General features: G+C 36.9%; 1 protein-coding gene across 2 annotated transcripts in view; it reads left to right on the top strand.

The window, feature by feature from the left end:
- LOC123250452 (B-cell receptor-associated protein 29-like) overlaps positions 1 to 18,375 on the top strand; it is a 93,207-nt gene that overhangs the window by 4,034 nt on the left and 70,798 nt on the right. The window contains exons 2-7 of one of the 2 annotated variants that reach the window (XM_044679520.1): positions 2,169 to 2,306; positions 3,603 to 3,724; positions 5,991 to 6,108; positions 7,599 to 7,721; positions 9,413 to 9,672; positions 17,032 to 17,125. In XM_044679520.1, coding sequence (XP_044535455.1) covers positions 2,191 to 2,306; positions 3,603 to 3,724; positions 5,991 to 6,108; positions 7,599 to 7,721; positions 9,413 to 9,672; positions 17,032 to 17,125 — 833 coding nt within the window. In that variant the 5' untranslated portion in view covers positions 2,169 to 2,190. Of the gene's footprint in view, positions 1 to 2,168; positions 2,307 to 3,602; positions 3,725 to 5,990; positions 6,109 to 7,598; positions 7,722 to 9,412; positions 9,673 to 16,425; positions 16,499 to 17,017; positions 17,126 to 18,375 lie in introns of those variants that run through there. The other variant, XM_044679521.1, reaches the window with a different exon arrangement.

Genomic DNA, 18,375 nt, shown 5'->3' with positions numbered 1-18,375 from the left:
ATGGTTTCATATGTAATTCTCATTTCTTTTTATGTGTGTAAATAACACATGTTGATGTTTGCCAAGTTCACAATTTTTAAAGCTCTATATAAATCTTTCTCCTTCCTTTACCACCCTTTCCAAAAACGAAATTGATTTTGTTAATCCAAATGTAAATTTCATCTTGTTAGTTGCAGCCCAACCTTCTAATTTACCAAGATTCAATAAAAGCAAGGAGAGAGAGTAAGAGAGTACCAAATTCCACTTGATAAATGGAAGCCCAAGTGAATTCCATCAGGATACTCAGAACATTATCTGTTCTTCAGATGAGAATTTTAAACCGGAATTGTGCCACAGAATTAAATAAAGTAAAATGACTCCATTTTCAACAAAGGGAACAGAGGGGATTTCACAAACTATGTATACCGAAGAGTTTGACTTTGATTCTCTTCCAAATTCTAGAATATATTGTTAAAGGGACAATTATTGAATATCTGAATAAGGATGTGATTATTAAAAAGAGCCAGAATACTTCATCAAAAATAGATCATATTACCCTGATTCATTACCTTCCCCCACCATACCCCCTTTGAAGAAAGGCAGAGTTAGACTGGCATAGCAAGGAAAACTGCAGATAGAGTTTACTTTTAGCATTTGACATAGTTTTCCATATTATTCTTGGGGATAATATGAAAAAGTGCTGCTTTAGTGACATTCAAACCTTCTTGGCATGAAATTATTGCCAGATGGCATTGTGTATTTATCAGTACAACAGGTTGACATTTATTCCTATCATTTGCTTTCATAAAAAGCATAACAAATGGGCACTTGGGTTATATTTTGCCACTTTAGTTTTTTTTTATGCATGAACATCAATCATTGAAAGTAATATTCTTATCCAAGGAACCCAATACTAATAAACTATAAAACCATAAGCATTCTATGGTAAATTAGTCAAATTAGTAGCACTTAATTCATTTCCTTCCCGTACACTAAGCTGGAAGCAAACTGAATTCCTCACATATGCATTTATCATGTTTTCACTTGTATTTTATATTGTAAGTCTTGCATTTGCTTCCTATAGTGTAAGCTCTTATCCTCTTATTAGAATGGAAGAGGTAAGATGATGAGCCTGAATCAGGAAAATTTGGGTTCTAATCCTACCACTGATACTTCTTAGTTAAATGACTTAAGTCAAATCATTTAATTCTTTGAGCCTCAGTTTCTTCATCTGTAAAATGTAGATAACAATGGTAGTAAATACCTAACAGAGTCATTGTGGGACTTGAAGGAGTTAAGTGTGAAAAATTTTGCAGATTTGACTTTAAAACACTTTATAAATGGCAGTTATTTTGTCTCCTTCAGAATTTAACACAATACATTGCACATAAGTGCTTGAAAAATATTCTGAATAAATGCATGAATGGTTCAAACCAAATACTTTAGTTTATCTAGCAATCTAACAATGCCATTTTGAATTAACCACTATGGAAAAATATTTGATTCACTTAGAATAAGGAATTACTCTATAGTTTTTTTATGATCTCAATTTTCAATAACTTGAACAAGAAATGTTAACTATAATAATTGTACAGTTAAATGTTGTGAGTGTTCTATGCAAGGAAGTCTCATTTATTTTTATTACAGGTAACATCATTTTACAAATTGCTAAAAGTTATGGGTGATTTTAATTTTAATAACTCAATTTATAGTTTACCGTTTAACACTTGGAAGATCAGAAAAAAACTATTTGCCAACAAATGTTACTCAGTTGATAGCACACAAAATTGATAGGTATGTTTATGTTGCAAGCACGAGGGATAATTTAGGAATAGCTCGTGCTCAAAATGGTACCCACATGATTTCAGGTAAACATGGAGAAAGTGCATGGTGTGTCCAGTGGGAACCCTAAGGCAAAATTGGGGAGGGACATAGAAGAGAAATACATAAGACAGAATGACATAAATGGGATCTACATCATTTGACCCACATCAATAAAAATCATAGATGCATTGTAATATTAGAATATTAGTATTTACGTGTTGCTCATTAAAGACACAAACTGTTTTGATGTTGTATCCCCAGTTCTAGTGAAATTGCTTTCCCATTATAACCACTTCATAAACATGTGTTGGATATATATCTTTTAAAGGTATGTTTCTATATGAAAACTGATTTTTTTTTTTCAGAGTTTAAAAAAAACTGGTATTCATGAGTTGGGATTACATAAAAACTACACCATGTCAAGAAAGACTAAAAGATCCACTGGAAATGTTTCATTCTGGGCACCTGGTAAAAATATGCGCCCCTATGGTTCGTTATTCAAAGTAAGTATGGTGGATGACTATTATGCTTTACCTTTACTGTGCCTTTTCATTTTGGAAATATGTTTAACATTCTCCACCTTTACCTTCAAATAACCGGCATCACAAGTGACCCTAAAAGTCAAATGGCATCACAAGTGACCTTGTCCAAAACATTCAACCAAAAGAGTGTTCCACCAATTATATGATAAGCAACAGTTATAAAGTAGAATGGTTGGGGATGGCAAAAGCATAATGCTTATTACAAATACAATAAAAATCTTTTGTGGGAGTTGATTAGTTTAACTATTGTTCACAGACTAAAACTTGTGCTTTCTGCTTCAGCCTAGATACCATCTAGATTTACTCTACCTGCTAAGAGAAACAGAAACAGTATAAGATTTACATTTTTGTTATTTCCATTTGTCTTCAGACATTAATTTTTAAATATGTTTTTTCTTACATTTATTATATTTTTTGAAGTTTGAGGAAGGAAAAAAATTTTTTTAACTCAATAAGTTTTTATTCAAGACCTAGAATTTACCCAGAATTGGACTAGATTATTGTGGGAAGTACAAAAGAATTATAAGACAAAATCCCTGCCCTAAAGGAACTTACTGTTTTGTTTGGGAAACAAGACAGAGCTCATGGAATAATCATAGGGTAATACAAGCATTATATTATTAAATGCCATACAGGTTCAAAAAAAGGTGAGATCACTTAGTTGCAATAACCTGGTAAGCTTTCGTGGAAAAGTTAAGCCTTAAATACTGAAGGCATGAGGATTTCATCCATTTAGTTTCTTTTGTCCATTGCTGTAGTTGAATAAGTACCTAATAAACTTTTTACTAATGCTTCTGAATATACCATATTAAGAATTAGTTTGCTGTTGGTTCACATTCTTAGACATACAACTGAATCCACATGTTTTTATGAGACCTCTTTATGAATACTTGTATGAGTAACCCACATACAAGTGCTTACTCCTTTTCACTAGAAAATTCAATTGACCATATTAGGTGATTCACCAGTGATTGAAAGATAATTAAAACTTACTATATTTCATTTTCTTAAGTACAAAACAAGACTAGTTCTTTTATTTACTTTTTTTAACTTGACTGTGTTTTTTAGTTGACATTCAATTTAAACTACTAAACAAGAGTTATAATTAACTTGGTTCTCTGTAGCATTTTGTTAAACTTGATTCAATGAATATTTCTTACCTTAATTTATGTTTAGTAGTAAATCTTGTTACATTTAGAACTAAATTGTATCGTGGTGCTTTGGAAATGCTAAATTAAAATGTTCGTTTGTTCACAGATTGGCTTTCAGAACACTAGTGAGGAAATACAACTGTGATCTGTGTTACACTCCAATGATAGTTGCTGCTGATTTTGTCCGATCTATAAAAGCCAGAGATAGTGAATTCACCACAAACAAAGGTATGCAGAATCTATTGTGTTTTGAGCTGTGTAGAATTTAGGTTTTTTTTAAACTGTTTTTATTAACCTGAGACTTCACAGAATACTCATTTGCTGTGCAACTTATTCAACAGTTCATCATTTATGCAAACACTGATTAAGTAGCTGCTTTGTGCTGAGCATGAAGGAAATGCTAGATATACAAGTTTAGATGCAATAGTCTTTGTCTTTATGGAACCTAAAATTTAGGAAAATGCATACAGAAAGATAACTAAGCTAACACACGATAACCACATCAGAGGGGTGCAAAACAGCATCATCATGAAGGCTGTTATAGAAAGATCCATCTGCTTCATGAAATATGCTTTGAAAATCTTAAAGTACTATCTAAACAGACACCATTACCACCAACCAGATGTTGGTGGTAATGGTCTCAGCTACCCAGCTGCCCCCAAACAAGCTTTATTATAACTGAAGAATTTTAACAGTAATAGAGTAGCTAGTAAAAGAAGATGCAAGTAAGTAAACAAGGTAATGTAAAGAGGTAAAGAAGTGTGGTAAGCAAAGTAGTTAGGGGTTTTCAGGAATCCTTTTTGTCTTGATTAGTTACTAAGGAAGGAGTCATTTGTTTGGGCAGTTGTGGCTCTGCCATTCCCACAGAACTGATATCATTTTGCCCTTGGTCCAGTTTGGTCCAGGTAGCTTTACCCATGGTTCACTCTGTTTGCCTACTAGGGGGGAGGGGGAGAACAAACTGTAATGTAAATAAGATGCTAATGATATATTAAATACCTGTAGTAACTTCAGGTTAAATTTTGTTCTTTTCTGTGCAGACTCTAAGGAAAGCAGTGATTGTGAAAATTAGCATTGTTTGAACTTTGTCCTGTGTAACTAGGAAACTGAACCACCTATACTTGTAGAGAGAAATGACCTGACTAGGTCTATGTATAAGGAAGGTATATTAGTCTAACATTAATATTAAAGATGGAAAGGATGGGAAATGAAGGAAGGGAGATTTTGCTTATTGATATCATCAGCTCCCATGGATTTGATGTGGGCTGAAATGTCCCATTAAATCCTGCTACATAGCTGTAAATAATCAAAACAACATGGAAACAATAAATAGTTGATAAGTATGGGGCCACCTTTCAGGTGACATATAGGTTGCTTACATTTAAAATTATAAGAAAACTCCTTACATAATCTTTAGAAATAGCATGGGTCCATAGTGGTGAACCTATGGCAGGAATGCCAGAGGGGTTACTCAGAGCCCTCCCTGTGGGCATTACCACCATTGCCCCAACATAGAGTTCGTTAAACCTAATGGCTACCTTTCTGATTATCTCCAATTTATTCTATATATAAATAATTGTTTGTGTTTGTCTCTCCCATAAAACTGAATTCCTTGAGAGCAGGGACTGTATTTTCTTCACATTCCCCAGGGCTTGGTACATAGTAGGCACTTAATAAATGTGTATTGACCTGACTTACTGGACCACTGGATTAGTTTAGGAGAATGGCAAAAAAAAGTTTGTTGTAAAGTTAGCTGCTTTTCCTCTTACTAAAAAGTTTTTCAAAAAACTAAATGTACAATCAACAAGTTTCTGTTAAATACCTTCTAAATCAGTGATGGCAAACCTATGACATTTCCGATGACATGCAGCCATATACAAAGAAGTACGGGGCCTCATGCTAAAGATGAAACATTTGCTATAGTGTAGTGTAGACACTCTGTGCCCTATAGATGACAATTCTACCTATATTAATTTACCTATTTTGGTTTATTAAATACGATTATATATTACAATTATACAGTTTTGTTATTTAAACTATAAATATCACAAAATTATGGTTTTTTTCTCAAAGTGACCCACCACCCAGGTTATGCTTGGTTTTTTGATGAATTTTGACACATCGAGCTAAAAAGGATGCTCATCACTCTTCCAAATAGTGCCATAAAGAAAAAAACATACAGGATGAATGGTTGGATTCTCCCATTCTATTTCTGATAACAAACAATTCTGTTATTCTCAGAATATGAAAGGGAAAAAACTCCCATCTACCACTTTCATGAGGAAAGAGATAAATCCTCTCATCTTCTCATAAACTTTCAAAAGTCCTGCTTATATCTGTCTCTATGACTATCTAAAAATATAATTGTCTAGATAGATGTTTTAATAGATTGAAAATAGTTAATATTGTTTTACCCTATATAGGCACTTTCTGGGTGTTATTTTTAATATTCCATGTTATTTCTTCCGAGTTTTAATGATGTTCGTTTTATCAGGTGATTGCCCGCTGATTGTTCAGTTTGCTGCTAATGATGCACAACTTTTATCGGATGCTGCCCAAATAGTCTGTCCTTATGCGAATGGAATAGACATTAACTGTGGTTGCCCTCAGAGGTAAAACTCAAAGAAGTTGGAAGAATTTACTGAAAAGATTAGGAAAATCTATATGAACATGGTAAAATATTTTTCTAGTTTTACAAAATTTAAAAGGAAAATAATTGATATGAAGTAGAATATTAATCATGAATATTCTGAACTGGAAATAAGATGATCTAATAGCAAAAAAAATTTAATAGGCTAACCTGAGAGCTATCATTCCTGAGAACTAAAGGGACCAATATATAATACTAAGGTACTTTTGTGATTTCATCTTGCCAATTGAATTTGATAAAACATGTATCTCTCTTGAGCCTTGCCTATTAAGGTTTAGTTACATCAAAATGACATCTGGGTAAGACACCACAGTGTTAACCCAGGGGCGATGTTTTAGTGAAGTTCCAGTGTATAGAAAAGGGAGTTACACGTTTTATTGCCACTTCAAATATTCATTTTAGTAGTTAAATAGGTGATACTATGATTTGGGAGGTCTCCAGACCCTTGTAATTCACTTTTCTGTTTTTGTTTCTAAGGCAAATTTTAATGACAATCATTTCTTTGAAAAATAAAATAGTTGCATAGTTAATTGAGTATTGTTAAGAAGGACTTGGGAAACTGCTGGCTGTTTGTTATCTGTCTAATTCTAAATGTTACAATACTAAAAAAATAAAAGTATGTTTTGAGTATAATGCAGTCTAGTAGCCATATTGATATACTCATTAAAAGGATTAGTCAGTATAACTCAAAAACTTCATTCTCAGGGCAGCTAGGTGGCTCAGTGGGTAGAGAGCCAGGCCTAGAGACAAAAGGTCTTGGGTTCCAATATGGCTTCAGAAGCTTTCTAGCTCTGTGATCCTGAGCAAGTTCTTGGTTCCAATTGCCTAATCCTTACTGCAGTTCTGCCTTAGAACTGGTACAGGGTATCAATTCTAAGATAGAAGATAATGGTTATTATCTACTCTACTTTATTCTACTCTGTTCTAGCTGTGTATATGTGTGTGCCTGTGTGTGTGAATATGCATATGTGTACATACAACAATCATCAAATTTAATGAACCTGAATTTTCAGTGATACAATAGAACTTACTCTGTTGGCTGGTGAACTTGGTTGGTAAAGTTTGGAAATTATATTTTTCAGATTTTATATCCAATAAAGTCTGAAAAATATAATTTCCAAACTTTACCATCTTGGATATAAAGTTAGTCTAAGACCATATTATGCCTCTTGGAAACATACCAGTAATCAATGCTTCTCAGGTTGTAGGTCAAAGAAATATCTTCATATGTCTACAAATATAAATTGTATACATATTGGTGGCTCTACTTAGCTAGTCTTCCACTTCCACAATTTCCACAAAAAAGGATAACCACTTGATTTCAGTTATACCAAGAATCACATGCACACATATAAATACACACATATACAAATATATTTCTAGTCTAAAAAACCCTCTCATTATAAACATTTTTCATTTTGTGTTTTTTTGTGTGTGTGTGTGTATTTTAAGATGGGCCATAACAGAAGGATATGGGGCATGTTTAATAAATAAGCCTGAACTTGTTCAAGATATGGTTAAACAAGTAAGAAGTCAAGTGGAAAACCCAAATTTTTCAGTGTCCATTAAAATAAGGTAAGAAAAAAACATATATTTTAATCTATTGACAAATTGCATCTTATTACTTAAAAAGTTCCTTTTGTCAAAGTGCTTAGTTTGAATGGTCAATATTGTTTGTATATATAAAACTAAGCCTTTTATTAGATGGGAAATTTTTTATTCTAGACAAGGATGAGGTACTTGTTTGTATTTTTTCATTTGGAATGAGAATGACAGAACTGTGAATGCCCCATGGCATTTTTGCTTCAGTGAAAAGATACTGAGGATCACCATTACAATATGAAAATTTGCAGTAGGGTAAAACAAGTCTGACAGTGTTTTCAACAGCCATTTGACTAAGGAAATTTTATTTATGTTGAGCAATTTATTAAGATCACCTATTGTTTTTCTAAATACAGATATTATTTTCTATTTATAGATATTTTCTAAATATCGACATCTACGGAAAAAAAGTTTCAATACCCAAAAAGTTCACTGAAAAGTTAACATTAAGTCCATCTGGTTATTTGACATAAATAGAAGTATGGATAGCCCCTCCCCAAAAAACTGGTATCCACTATTTTTTTTTAGCATTGTCCCTTGACACATATTGTGCTTCAGCCAGATTTAACAGCTTTTTTGCCCTGAGTTCTGTCTTAGTGCTTTTGCTCACATGATCCCCCTATACCTGGAATGCCTACCCTCTCTACCTTTACCTTTTGAACTCATACATTTCTTTTAAAACCTTGTTTAAATCCTATCATCTCCTGGAGTAAAACCATCTTCCTGGCTCCTCAGAATTTACATAACAATTTGTTTTGTACCCTTCAATGTCCTCACTGTGTATTATGCCATCAGCATTGGTATCATATTCTTCCACTATTCTAATAAGCTCTTTGAGGGCAGGAAATGTAACATATCTTATCTAAGCTACCTACCCTAGCAACCTAATACACAGTAAGAACTTCATAAATGTTTGTTATTGCTGCTCTTATATTGTTTTACCCCACTAAAAATAAAGTGTTATTAAATTTAATCAAACCATTGCTTCTCTACAAACAAAGCCTTAAATGCCTATAGTTTCCTTTAAAAACTAACCAAAGCAATTAAGATAAGAAGAAAAGAGGTCAGCTGCAGAAGGTGGGGGGAAAGCATCTTATATCTCTGATAGCTAAGTTAGAGAGGCAGTTTATAGAATTAGATAGATGTATATACACATATAGAATATGTACATAAGCCCAAAGCATTCTCCAGTAGTGGTCAAGGGATTTAAAACCATTCTTAAAAAAAAATACCTCTTCTGAAGCTCAGACATTACCAGACTATTGATACCTTAAGATAAAGTCTTCACTCTCCTTATTGAAGAGAATAAGCAGGAAGGTATGGAAGAAAATGGGCCAGAAAGTATAGAACTACTTTGTCTCCTTCCAATACAGAGTTTAGGTCCTTATTCCAGAGCTTAGAAATGGAGTCTTCTCTACAGTAACAAAACCTAGAGTTTGAGATACTAAGAGACCTCGCAGTGATTTTGATGCCAGAAGTCAAGTAGCAATACCAGATGGACTCAAGTAAATTGTATTCCTAAATAAAACCCCACTCTCTGCTTTTAGGATTTTGGTCAATAGAAAAAGAGTAGATAAAATTATACTATGCAAGAGTAACAGTTTTAATTTGTTTCGTTTATCAGTTCTAAGATTAAATTTTTGTAAATTGTTTTGGAATTTTAGGATCCATGATGATCTTACGAGAACTGTAGATCTTTGTCGGAAAGCTGAAGCAACAGGAGTTTCCTGGATTACAGTTCATGGGAGAAATATTGAAGAAAGACATCAACCAGTACACTATGATGCAATTAAAATAATTAAAGAAAATTTGTCTATACCTATAATTGCTAATGGAGACATTAAAAGCTTAAAGGAAGCAGAAAATGTTCAGGAAATGACGGGGACAGACGGTAAGAAATCAATACCTAAATTGGGGAAGAAGGGTTTATCTTTTTAGTTGTCTGTGAAACTGATGATATGGTTGTAGTTTCTGTTTCACAGTGAGCCATATTATCCCAATACCTTTCAAGATCATAGCATTAATTCTTTATTTAGTAAACAACAGAATAAAGCTTCAGTTGGTATAAATACAGTCACTTTTCAATCCTTATATCATTTGGTGGATAATATGCTTCCAAATGACCTATGCATCCAGCTAATGTCTCTTATTGACTTAGCCATAGCTATCAATGAATTGGTTGGTTTAAAAGTATATAACATAATCAGGGAAATAATGACATTTAAGATAAGGCCTTTGGTGGCAGCAGGTAGTTAGGGATCATATATTCAGAGCTAGAAAGGACATTAGAGATCATCAAGTCCAACCACTTCATTTTCTAAATGAGATTTGCCCAAATTGTTAAATGACAAAATAGGAATTATAATAGTTAAAATATTCTCTTCCAACAGAATCTAATCTGTTTGCATGTCCAGCAGAAGAGCCGTTCCACCACAGCAGCTCCCTAATCATGGTTCAGAGTAACATTTTTAAGTACCTGTTTTGTACAAGGCACTCTTTCCAACTTCATTTTAATTACAAGCTCGTCACATAGCATATGGAGCTAGGGGGCATGTCTCCTCATGTTTATATTTCCATCTGGTTTTAACATTTTTTTAATTGACCTTTGTTCTAGCCAGCTGGTGACTTAGCTTCCTGTGCCCAACTGATAAGAATGCCAGAGTTTCCAGTTGTTTCCTTATTGTATTCAATTTCATTTTTTTGTGGTGTGTTAATTTAAAACTTTGCCATGATTGAATCTCTTTTCAGGGAAGATATTAATGATGCATAATTATGGAACTTTTCTGAGCCTTTGGACCTTTCTTCATTTTTCACCATCATTCCCTTTTACAGTGAAGCAAAGAATGAATATATATGTTGACTTAGTTTATAAAAACCTAATCCAGATCCTCATAGAATTTTTGTTTCTTCACCCTCAAAAGTCCTACATTAAGAATTATATTAGTACCACACCAATGAAACTATCAACAATTTGGAAATAGGTCTTGATCAATGACACATGTTAAAACCAGTGGAAATGTGCATCGGCTATTGGGGGGTGGTCAGGGGGTGAAGGGGAAAGTAAGAGCTTGAATCATGTAACCATGTTAACTTTTCTAAAAAATTAAAATTATTAAATGTTTAAAAAAATTATATTAGTGAAAACTATGTGCCTCTTTTTTTTGCCACCTCAGCACTTTTATAATTGGAAAGCTACTAAGCAGGACTTGGGTCCATTTTGTGGTTTTGTCCATTTTTTGGCTTGTTGTGACCAAAAAATTAGTCACATAGTGAATAGTTTTAATTAACTTACTTATTTTAAAGTGTTTTTCCATGTTTACGTGAATCATTTTCTTTCCCTCTCCCCCTTCCAGAGCCGTCAAGCAATTCCACTGGGTTGTACAAATGTTGTCACTTGATACCTATTTCCATGTTATTCATTTTTGCTGTGAGCGATTTTTTAAAGCCAAACCCCCAAATCACATGCAATAAGTGATGTCATATTTTTGCTTTTGTGTTTCTTCTCCCATAGTTCTCTCTCAATGTGGATAGCATTCTTTCTCATAAGTCCTTCAGGGGTGTCCTGGCTGGTTGCTTTGCTACTAGTAGCAACACAGTGAATATTTAACTAGTTTTTTATTCTCAGAAAGTAGACCCTCTGTCTGCTATGGCATATGTATCCCTATTTATCATAACTTAACAGAGCTGGCACAGCATTTGAGAACCTTACCATGAAAAGGTATGATCTTTAGAGTTTGGGAAAGCTTCAATGAGTACAGCTCTGACTTATGTCAGCAGGACAAATGACTTCACTGGAAGTAATACGTTGATTATGATGTAATAATGAGATTATGAAAATTTGTCACAATAGCCTTCAAATGCATTTATTCAGCTTCACTGAGTTCTTTTTTTTTTTTATCCCCTACCTTCCATCTTGGAATCAATACTGTGTATCGGTTTCAAGGCAGAAGAGTGGTAAGGGCTAGGCAAGGGGTCAAGTTACTTGCCCAGGGTCACACAGCTGGGAAGTGTCTGAGACCAAATTTGAACCTAGGGCTTGAACAGGAGGCCTTTTGAATATCAAGCAGAATACAAAGATAAATGAGGCATAGCCACTCCCTTATAAGGGTTTCCAATTTGGCAGAGGATAATATGTTTAAACAAATAAATATATGTTTTATGTGAATGTGAAAATGGAGCAGGTAGATAGATGGCTTATTGGACAAAACAATGGGCCTGGAGTCAGGAAGACCTCAGTGCAAAAATTGACCATAGATATTTGCTTGCTATCTGTATGATTCTGAGCAAGTTACTTAACTTGTTTGCCTTGATTCAGTAGAGCTATTTATTATTCAGTTATTTCAGTCATCCTCCATTTAGGGTTTTCTTTGCAAAGAGACTGGAGTAGTTTGCCATTTTCTTCTCCAGTTCATCTTACAGATGAGGATTGTAGTATACAGAATTGGGGGTTATAGTTTTTTCAAGCTTTGGCTGAGTTCCAAAAAGCTGTTAGAGGTTTTAGAATCTTGAGGAGAGGCAGTTGACTGGATCTTCCGTGGAGGGAGGAAGTCAATGAGCGAGCTCTTGGATTATCTAGCTTCAATATTGAAATTTAGCCTAGCATTGATAGATTTACTTAAGAAATTATTATTTTAGATAGACCCTTTATATCTTCCTTTCCTAATACCACCCTGCCTTCCCTCCTTTACCTGAGTGGCTGTGGAGTTTATAAGGAGAGAAAATGGAGAGGAGTTAAATCTGTGGAGAGTTATCTAATTGACAGCATTATTTATAATTTAATCAAATCATCATTTATTACCTTTAGATAGCATTTGTAAAACTGAGTAAGGCAGGTCCTTACTCAGATTCCATCTTTACTTCCCTTCCCCCACCTGAGGTTCCTGAGATAACTGATAGGGCTTTCCTTTAATCCACCTTCCTAACCAACAGCCTTCAAATAAATAAACCCTTTGTGTTTCAATAGTCCTATTTAGTGTAATTTGTCTGTTAGTTAACAAGAGGGAAGAAGAGGGAGACAACATACTCTGGGTTTAGAGAGAAGCTGGGGCATCCATCTTGAAGGAAGGTGTTACTTCAAAATAGGTCCCTTCCTGTGAAATTAACTAAAGCCTGTTTATTAATTTCAGTCTAGTCTGTTTCCCTCAGCTTATGTTTGAGTCTAAGTCCTAGTCTGTAAGCCTGCTGTATTAGCCTGTTTAGTTTAACTTCTCTTCTCCCAAAAAGATCTCTGTTTCCCTTCTGTGTTATACTCCTGACTTCAGTCCTATATTACCCTGAATCTCCTTTAATCCCAGCCTACCTGTAGCCTAGTCTATCCACTTACCAAGTCTCCAATCATCCTCCTTTCAATTCCCTTATCCCAAACACCTTTCCTTTAATTACCCCCATAACAGGATATAGAGGCAAACAGGGTTAAATGACTTGCCAAGGATGACATGGCTAGTAAGCTTCTGAGGCCAGATCTAAAGTCAGGTCTTCTTTGTTACCCACATCCACTAGACAAAGAAATGGCAAAGCACTCCATTATCTTTGCCAAGAAAATCTCATGGATAGTATGGTATATGGAGTCACGAAGAGTTGGACACAACTGAACAGCCAAACAACAAGAATATGAAAATACCCAAGAAAGGTACAAATCAACTATTGGAAGAGTTTAAAAACAAAAGGGTTCACTTCTGACTAGGGTGTTCTTAGATTCATTCACAGTAATTTACCAGTGTTTCTCATATTTCTTACATAGGTATAATGGTTGCAAGAGGACTTTTAGCAAATCCTGCCATGTTTGCTGGATATAAAGAAACCCCCCTGAAATGCATCTGGGACTGGGTTGACATTGCTCTTGAGCATGGCACACCTTTTATGTGTTTTCATCATCATTTAATGTACATGATGGAAAGGATAACGTCAAGGCAAGAAAAAAAGATGTTTAATTCTCTGTCAAGTACAACTGCAGTATTGGATTACCTTACAGACCATTATAGCATGTGAAACTGTGTCAAATATTTCATGTATTTTTGATATAATGAAAATGGTTTTTTTCTTTCAATCCTATAGTACAGAAGAAAAAGCTTACTAGTATTGTAGCTTTATCAGATTTTTTTCTGAAGGGATCCTATTTTTAATATTTTTATAAGAAACTTTATTTTAAAGTAAAACATTTATGATTTTTATGTAACTCCTATATGTGGGTATAAACATGGCTATGCAATTGTTTTTAATTAAAATAACTGCAGAGGCATTTCAAAACCAGGGCCAAAAAGCAAACTGTATCCGATGTAGTGGTTTCCAGAATTCCTTAAATGGCATTGTTTAACAACTTCTCTGCACTACCAGATCACTTAGGAAATTGAAAAAACTTGATAAAGACATATTATTGAAAGTTAAAGAAATGGTATTCCCCTTCCCATCTGCGAATTCGTTTCTTAGCTGAAATGTTTGTATCTCTCATCTTAGGGATGGATGTTTTTAGTGACAGATTGTAACGAATTATGACTGCCTCACTTAGTGGAAAACAAAAAGAAAGTTTATCCTTTTTTAAAGGTACTATATCAGTTTCGATAAACAGGTTTGGGCATTTTATTGTTTTCCAATGATTGATGACAACATTGAGTTCATTGCTATGGGAATTTTACCATATATTGGGAGTGGGAAACAATAGTGCAGGATGTGCCACTATTGGAATTGAGTATTTTATACTGAAATTAGCTCAATCCTGTAATTGTTTTGGATGTTGACTGTAAATATTTGTATTCCACTGTATTTCCAAGTGAATCCAAAGTATGATGTGACATGTTTTCAAAAAAATATTAATTCCACAACATTTTCTTTAAATAAATAACATTTTTTTAAAAATAAACTTATTTCTAGAATATTTTAATTGAATTTGTTTACTTTTATATGCACATTCCAATTAACATTGTATTATAGGAGCTTTCCATGAAAAACTTTTCATCAAATTGTGAGCTGCTTGGAGGAGCTTAATAAATTCTTGCTGATTAACTGATTAGACATGAATTTTTCCAGTGTTAAATGCTGGATTCAGGTCAGCATTTAGTAAGCACAAGGTTATAGAAGCAAGATAGCACAATTGATGGTGTTGGGCTCAGGGGCAAAAAGGACCTGGGTTCAAAGGCCTCTGCAATTTACTAGTTCTAGGCAAGTCATTTGATTCTTTGTCCCAACCAATTCCTAGAACTTAAGAGATCTGTAATGAAAACAGCATGTAATGCACAGCTGGGTGGCTCAGTGGATAGAGATACAGGCCTGGAGACAGGAGATCTTGGGTTCAAATCTGGCCTCAGATACTTCTTAGCTGTGTAACTGTGGGCAAGTCACTTAGCCCCAGTTGCCTAGCCCTTACTGCTCTTCTGCCTTAGAATAGATACTTAAATAGATTCTAAAAATGAAGGTGGAGTTAAAAAAAAATGAAATACATACAAATAGGTATGCTAAATGGAAGAGTGCTAAGGGGAAGGAGAGAACTAGACAAAGTGAATGAAGAGAATCTCAAGAAGGGAAGTCTCTTGTATGAGGAATAGTAAGGAGGCCAGTCTCTGAATTGAAGAGTATATATTAGTAAATAAGGTTTGAAAGATTTGGGGGCTAAGGAGGAAGAACTTTGAAAGCCAAACAGAGGACTATGTCTTTGATCCTAGCAGTGAGTAGTATAGAGGAGAAAGAGAAGAGCACCCAAGACCGAGGCCAGGGAGACATCTAAGGTTAGAGTGCATGCTCTGGATGAGAAGCCAACTAAGGAAACTGAGAGGAATCAATCTGATGGGCCCGAGACAGCCCAGGAATGAGGGCCTCTAATTTTAGACCAGAGGGATCTAGCCTGTGAGAAGTTGTATTCAGTGTAACAGTCTCAGCACCTCGGATGCCAGGCTATATTGGTGTGTCAGTGAGGCTGTTAGGATAGAAGTAGAGCAGCAAACAGCAGAAACAGAGGGGGACCTATGGGGAGGTGGGAAAGAAAGGCCAGAGGGAAGATCTCACAACAAAGGAAGATTAACTCAGAAAAGCCAACTCTGAAGACTGACTTCACAAACTCCTCAGTCATCTGAGCAGCAAGCTCTTTGGGACATCCATGTTTCCTCAACTGCTACACCGTTTATGCAGAGCATCCTAGCTCTAAGCAAAACAAGTATATGGTAGTCCCTACTCTCAAGCTGAATAGCAAAGTTGCAACTGGCAAGTACAGAAGTCAGAGAAACTGGCCTAGAATCTGGCCCCAACATTCCTAGTTGGCACAGCTCACTGGGCCTTGGCTTCTTCGTAGATAAAATGAGGCAGCTGGACTAGAAGAAGACCTTTAAGAGCTCAGTCCCGAAGCCGAGGAACCCTTCTCCCAAGTCCCCTCCTTTTAGCCTTATACATATGTATTTGTATGACTCTGCAAAACTGAGGATGAGCCAGCCAAGTAGCTAATGAATCACTCCCTAACCCCACTACCAGCAATTAAGCTAATTATTACTAAGGAACAGAATTATGTTGCCACCACCAAAGTCCCTGGGGAGAGCGTTCCCCGCTCCCCACCTCCACCCCCGAGGCTTTGGTGGATGGGGCAGGTGGCCTAAGAGAGGACGACGGCCCCACTTGCCCTCCCGCGCTCAGGCTCTGCTTTCCTTTCATCCCTCCTTCCTCTTCCTCCTCCCCCTCCCCTGCCGCAGCGTCTGACGTCCCCGCGCAGGAGCACCAGCAGCACCAGCAGCAGCACAGCGGGCAGCCGACGCCGCGGCCGCTGGGCAGAGGTAAGCACAGTTAGGGAAGCCCAAGACGTCGTCTCCGGGACCCAAGCCAGGGCCGACCTCAGGGTCGCTCTTTGCCCCTGGCCTCTCCTGCCCGGTTCTCGCTCGGGTCGGGCTGGTGTGGACGCAGGAGCCGGAGAGCGACGGGCCAGGCTGGGGCACCGTACGACCCCTCCCCCTGCCCGCGCGGGCCCCGCCGGGTGCCCTTTCCCAGGAGGCCAGCGCTTCCGCCCCCCGGCGCTCCAACCGTGAACTTGGCGCGCGAACTTGGGTGAAGAGCGAGCGCTCTTGGCAGGCCGGAGTGCAGGGCAGTCAGGGAGGGGCTTGGGTGGAGCGGCCCGGCAGGACCCACCACGCAGTCCGCCCCCAACGGCTGGAAAGAGATCCTCCTGGGCCCCTTTTGCCCCACGCAGAGCCGAGAGGCCCTTCTTGCTGTGGGGCCTTGCGGGGAACGCCCCCGCGGGGCCTTGGGCCGCGCTCTTGGAGGGCCGAAAAGTGAAATGGGTCCATTTCTCTCCCCAGGAGTGGAAGCGCAGACATGACCCTGCAGTGGGCAGCAGTTGCGACCTTTCTCTATGCCGAAATAGGACTCATTTTAGCCCTCTGCCTACCGTTCATTCCTCCTCAGAGGTAGGAAACCTTTTCTTCAGATACGTGAAGCATTTTGCCTTTATCCATCCCATTTAATGTGCAAGAGAACAAATGGGGCAAGAAGCTGAGGTTTACAAAGTTAGTGAAGCAGGATTAATTAGCGGGAACCCATTTAAAAGAATTCATCAGAACCTTCATGTATAAAGAAGATCCAAATGAAAATTTTTTCAAACGAAATTTTTTTAATGCTTGTCTGCTTTTTTCTTCTCTGATAAAATTGGTCCAGTGAGGTTAATTCTGTGGGGTCCAGCTATGGCAAGGAAGTGTTAACATTCAGAAATTGGTATTGCTAAAGAAAGAATCATGAAATGATAGTAATAATGATAGCTAGCATTTATTAGCAGCTCTGTCTCTCTAGTATGCACTCCAGACTTCCTCTGATAGGGACTGTTCTTTTTATCTCTCTTCCTTCACTTCACTCTGTTTCAGCTTCCATTTATATGTTGTTTTCTCTCCATTATAGAATATAAGCTACTTGAGAGCAGGGAATGGTTTTTTTGGTTTGTTTTATCCTCTTTTTTTTTTTTTTTAATCCTTACCTTCCAACTTAGAATCTTGGGTTCCCAGGGGAGACCATCTGTAAGGGCTAGGCAATTGGGGTTAAGTGACTTACCCAAGGTCACACACTTAGGAAGTGTCTGAGGCTAAATTTAAACCCAGGACCTCCCATCTTTAGACTTGGCTCTCTATCCCGCTGAGCCACCCAGCTGCCCCAGGAATTGTCTTTCTACCTCTGTTTACATCCCCTGCACTCTGCTTGGCATACTTTCTTAATAAATGCTAGTTCACAGACTTATCATTCAATTTAAGTTTAACAAAACACTTTACATAGTCTAATCACAATTAACCTGTGAGGTAGGTGCTTTTATTCTTTTTATAATTGAGAGAACTGAGATCCAGGTTAAGAAACTTGTTCAGGATTGCAAAAGTTCAGGACAGTGATGGGGAACCCTTTAGAGAAGGAGTGCCAAACTGCAACCATATGGGAGCTGTCCCCTTACCCCAGATAGGGGAGGGAGGAGGCGCTCCCATTGGCTGCTGGGCAGAGGGGTGGGTCATGTGACAAGTCCTCTGAAGAAGGGGAGGGGAGCAGCTCCCTCCAGCATTTGTGCCATAGGTTTATCAACACAGGTCTAGAGCAATGTTCAAGCTCACATCTCACTCCAGATTCCCTCCACTCCCTGGTACAGATCAATTAGTAGATAAAGGACCAGCCTTGGTGCGAATGG

This window comes from Gracilinanus agilis, chromosome 5 (genome assembly GCF_016433145.1).
Source record: "Gracilinanus agilis isolate LMUSP501 chromosome 5, AgileGrace, whole genome shotgun sequence".
In the NCBI taxonomy this organism is placed as follows: domain Eukaryota; kingdom Metazoa; phylum Chordata; class Mammalia; order Didelphimorphia; family Didelphidae; genus Gracilinanus; species Gracilinanus agilis.
Note: the sequence above shows the minus strand (reverse complement) of the source record. Positions and strands in the feature narration are given on the sequence as shown.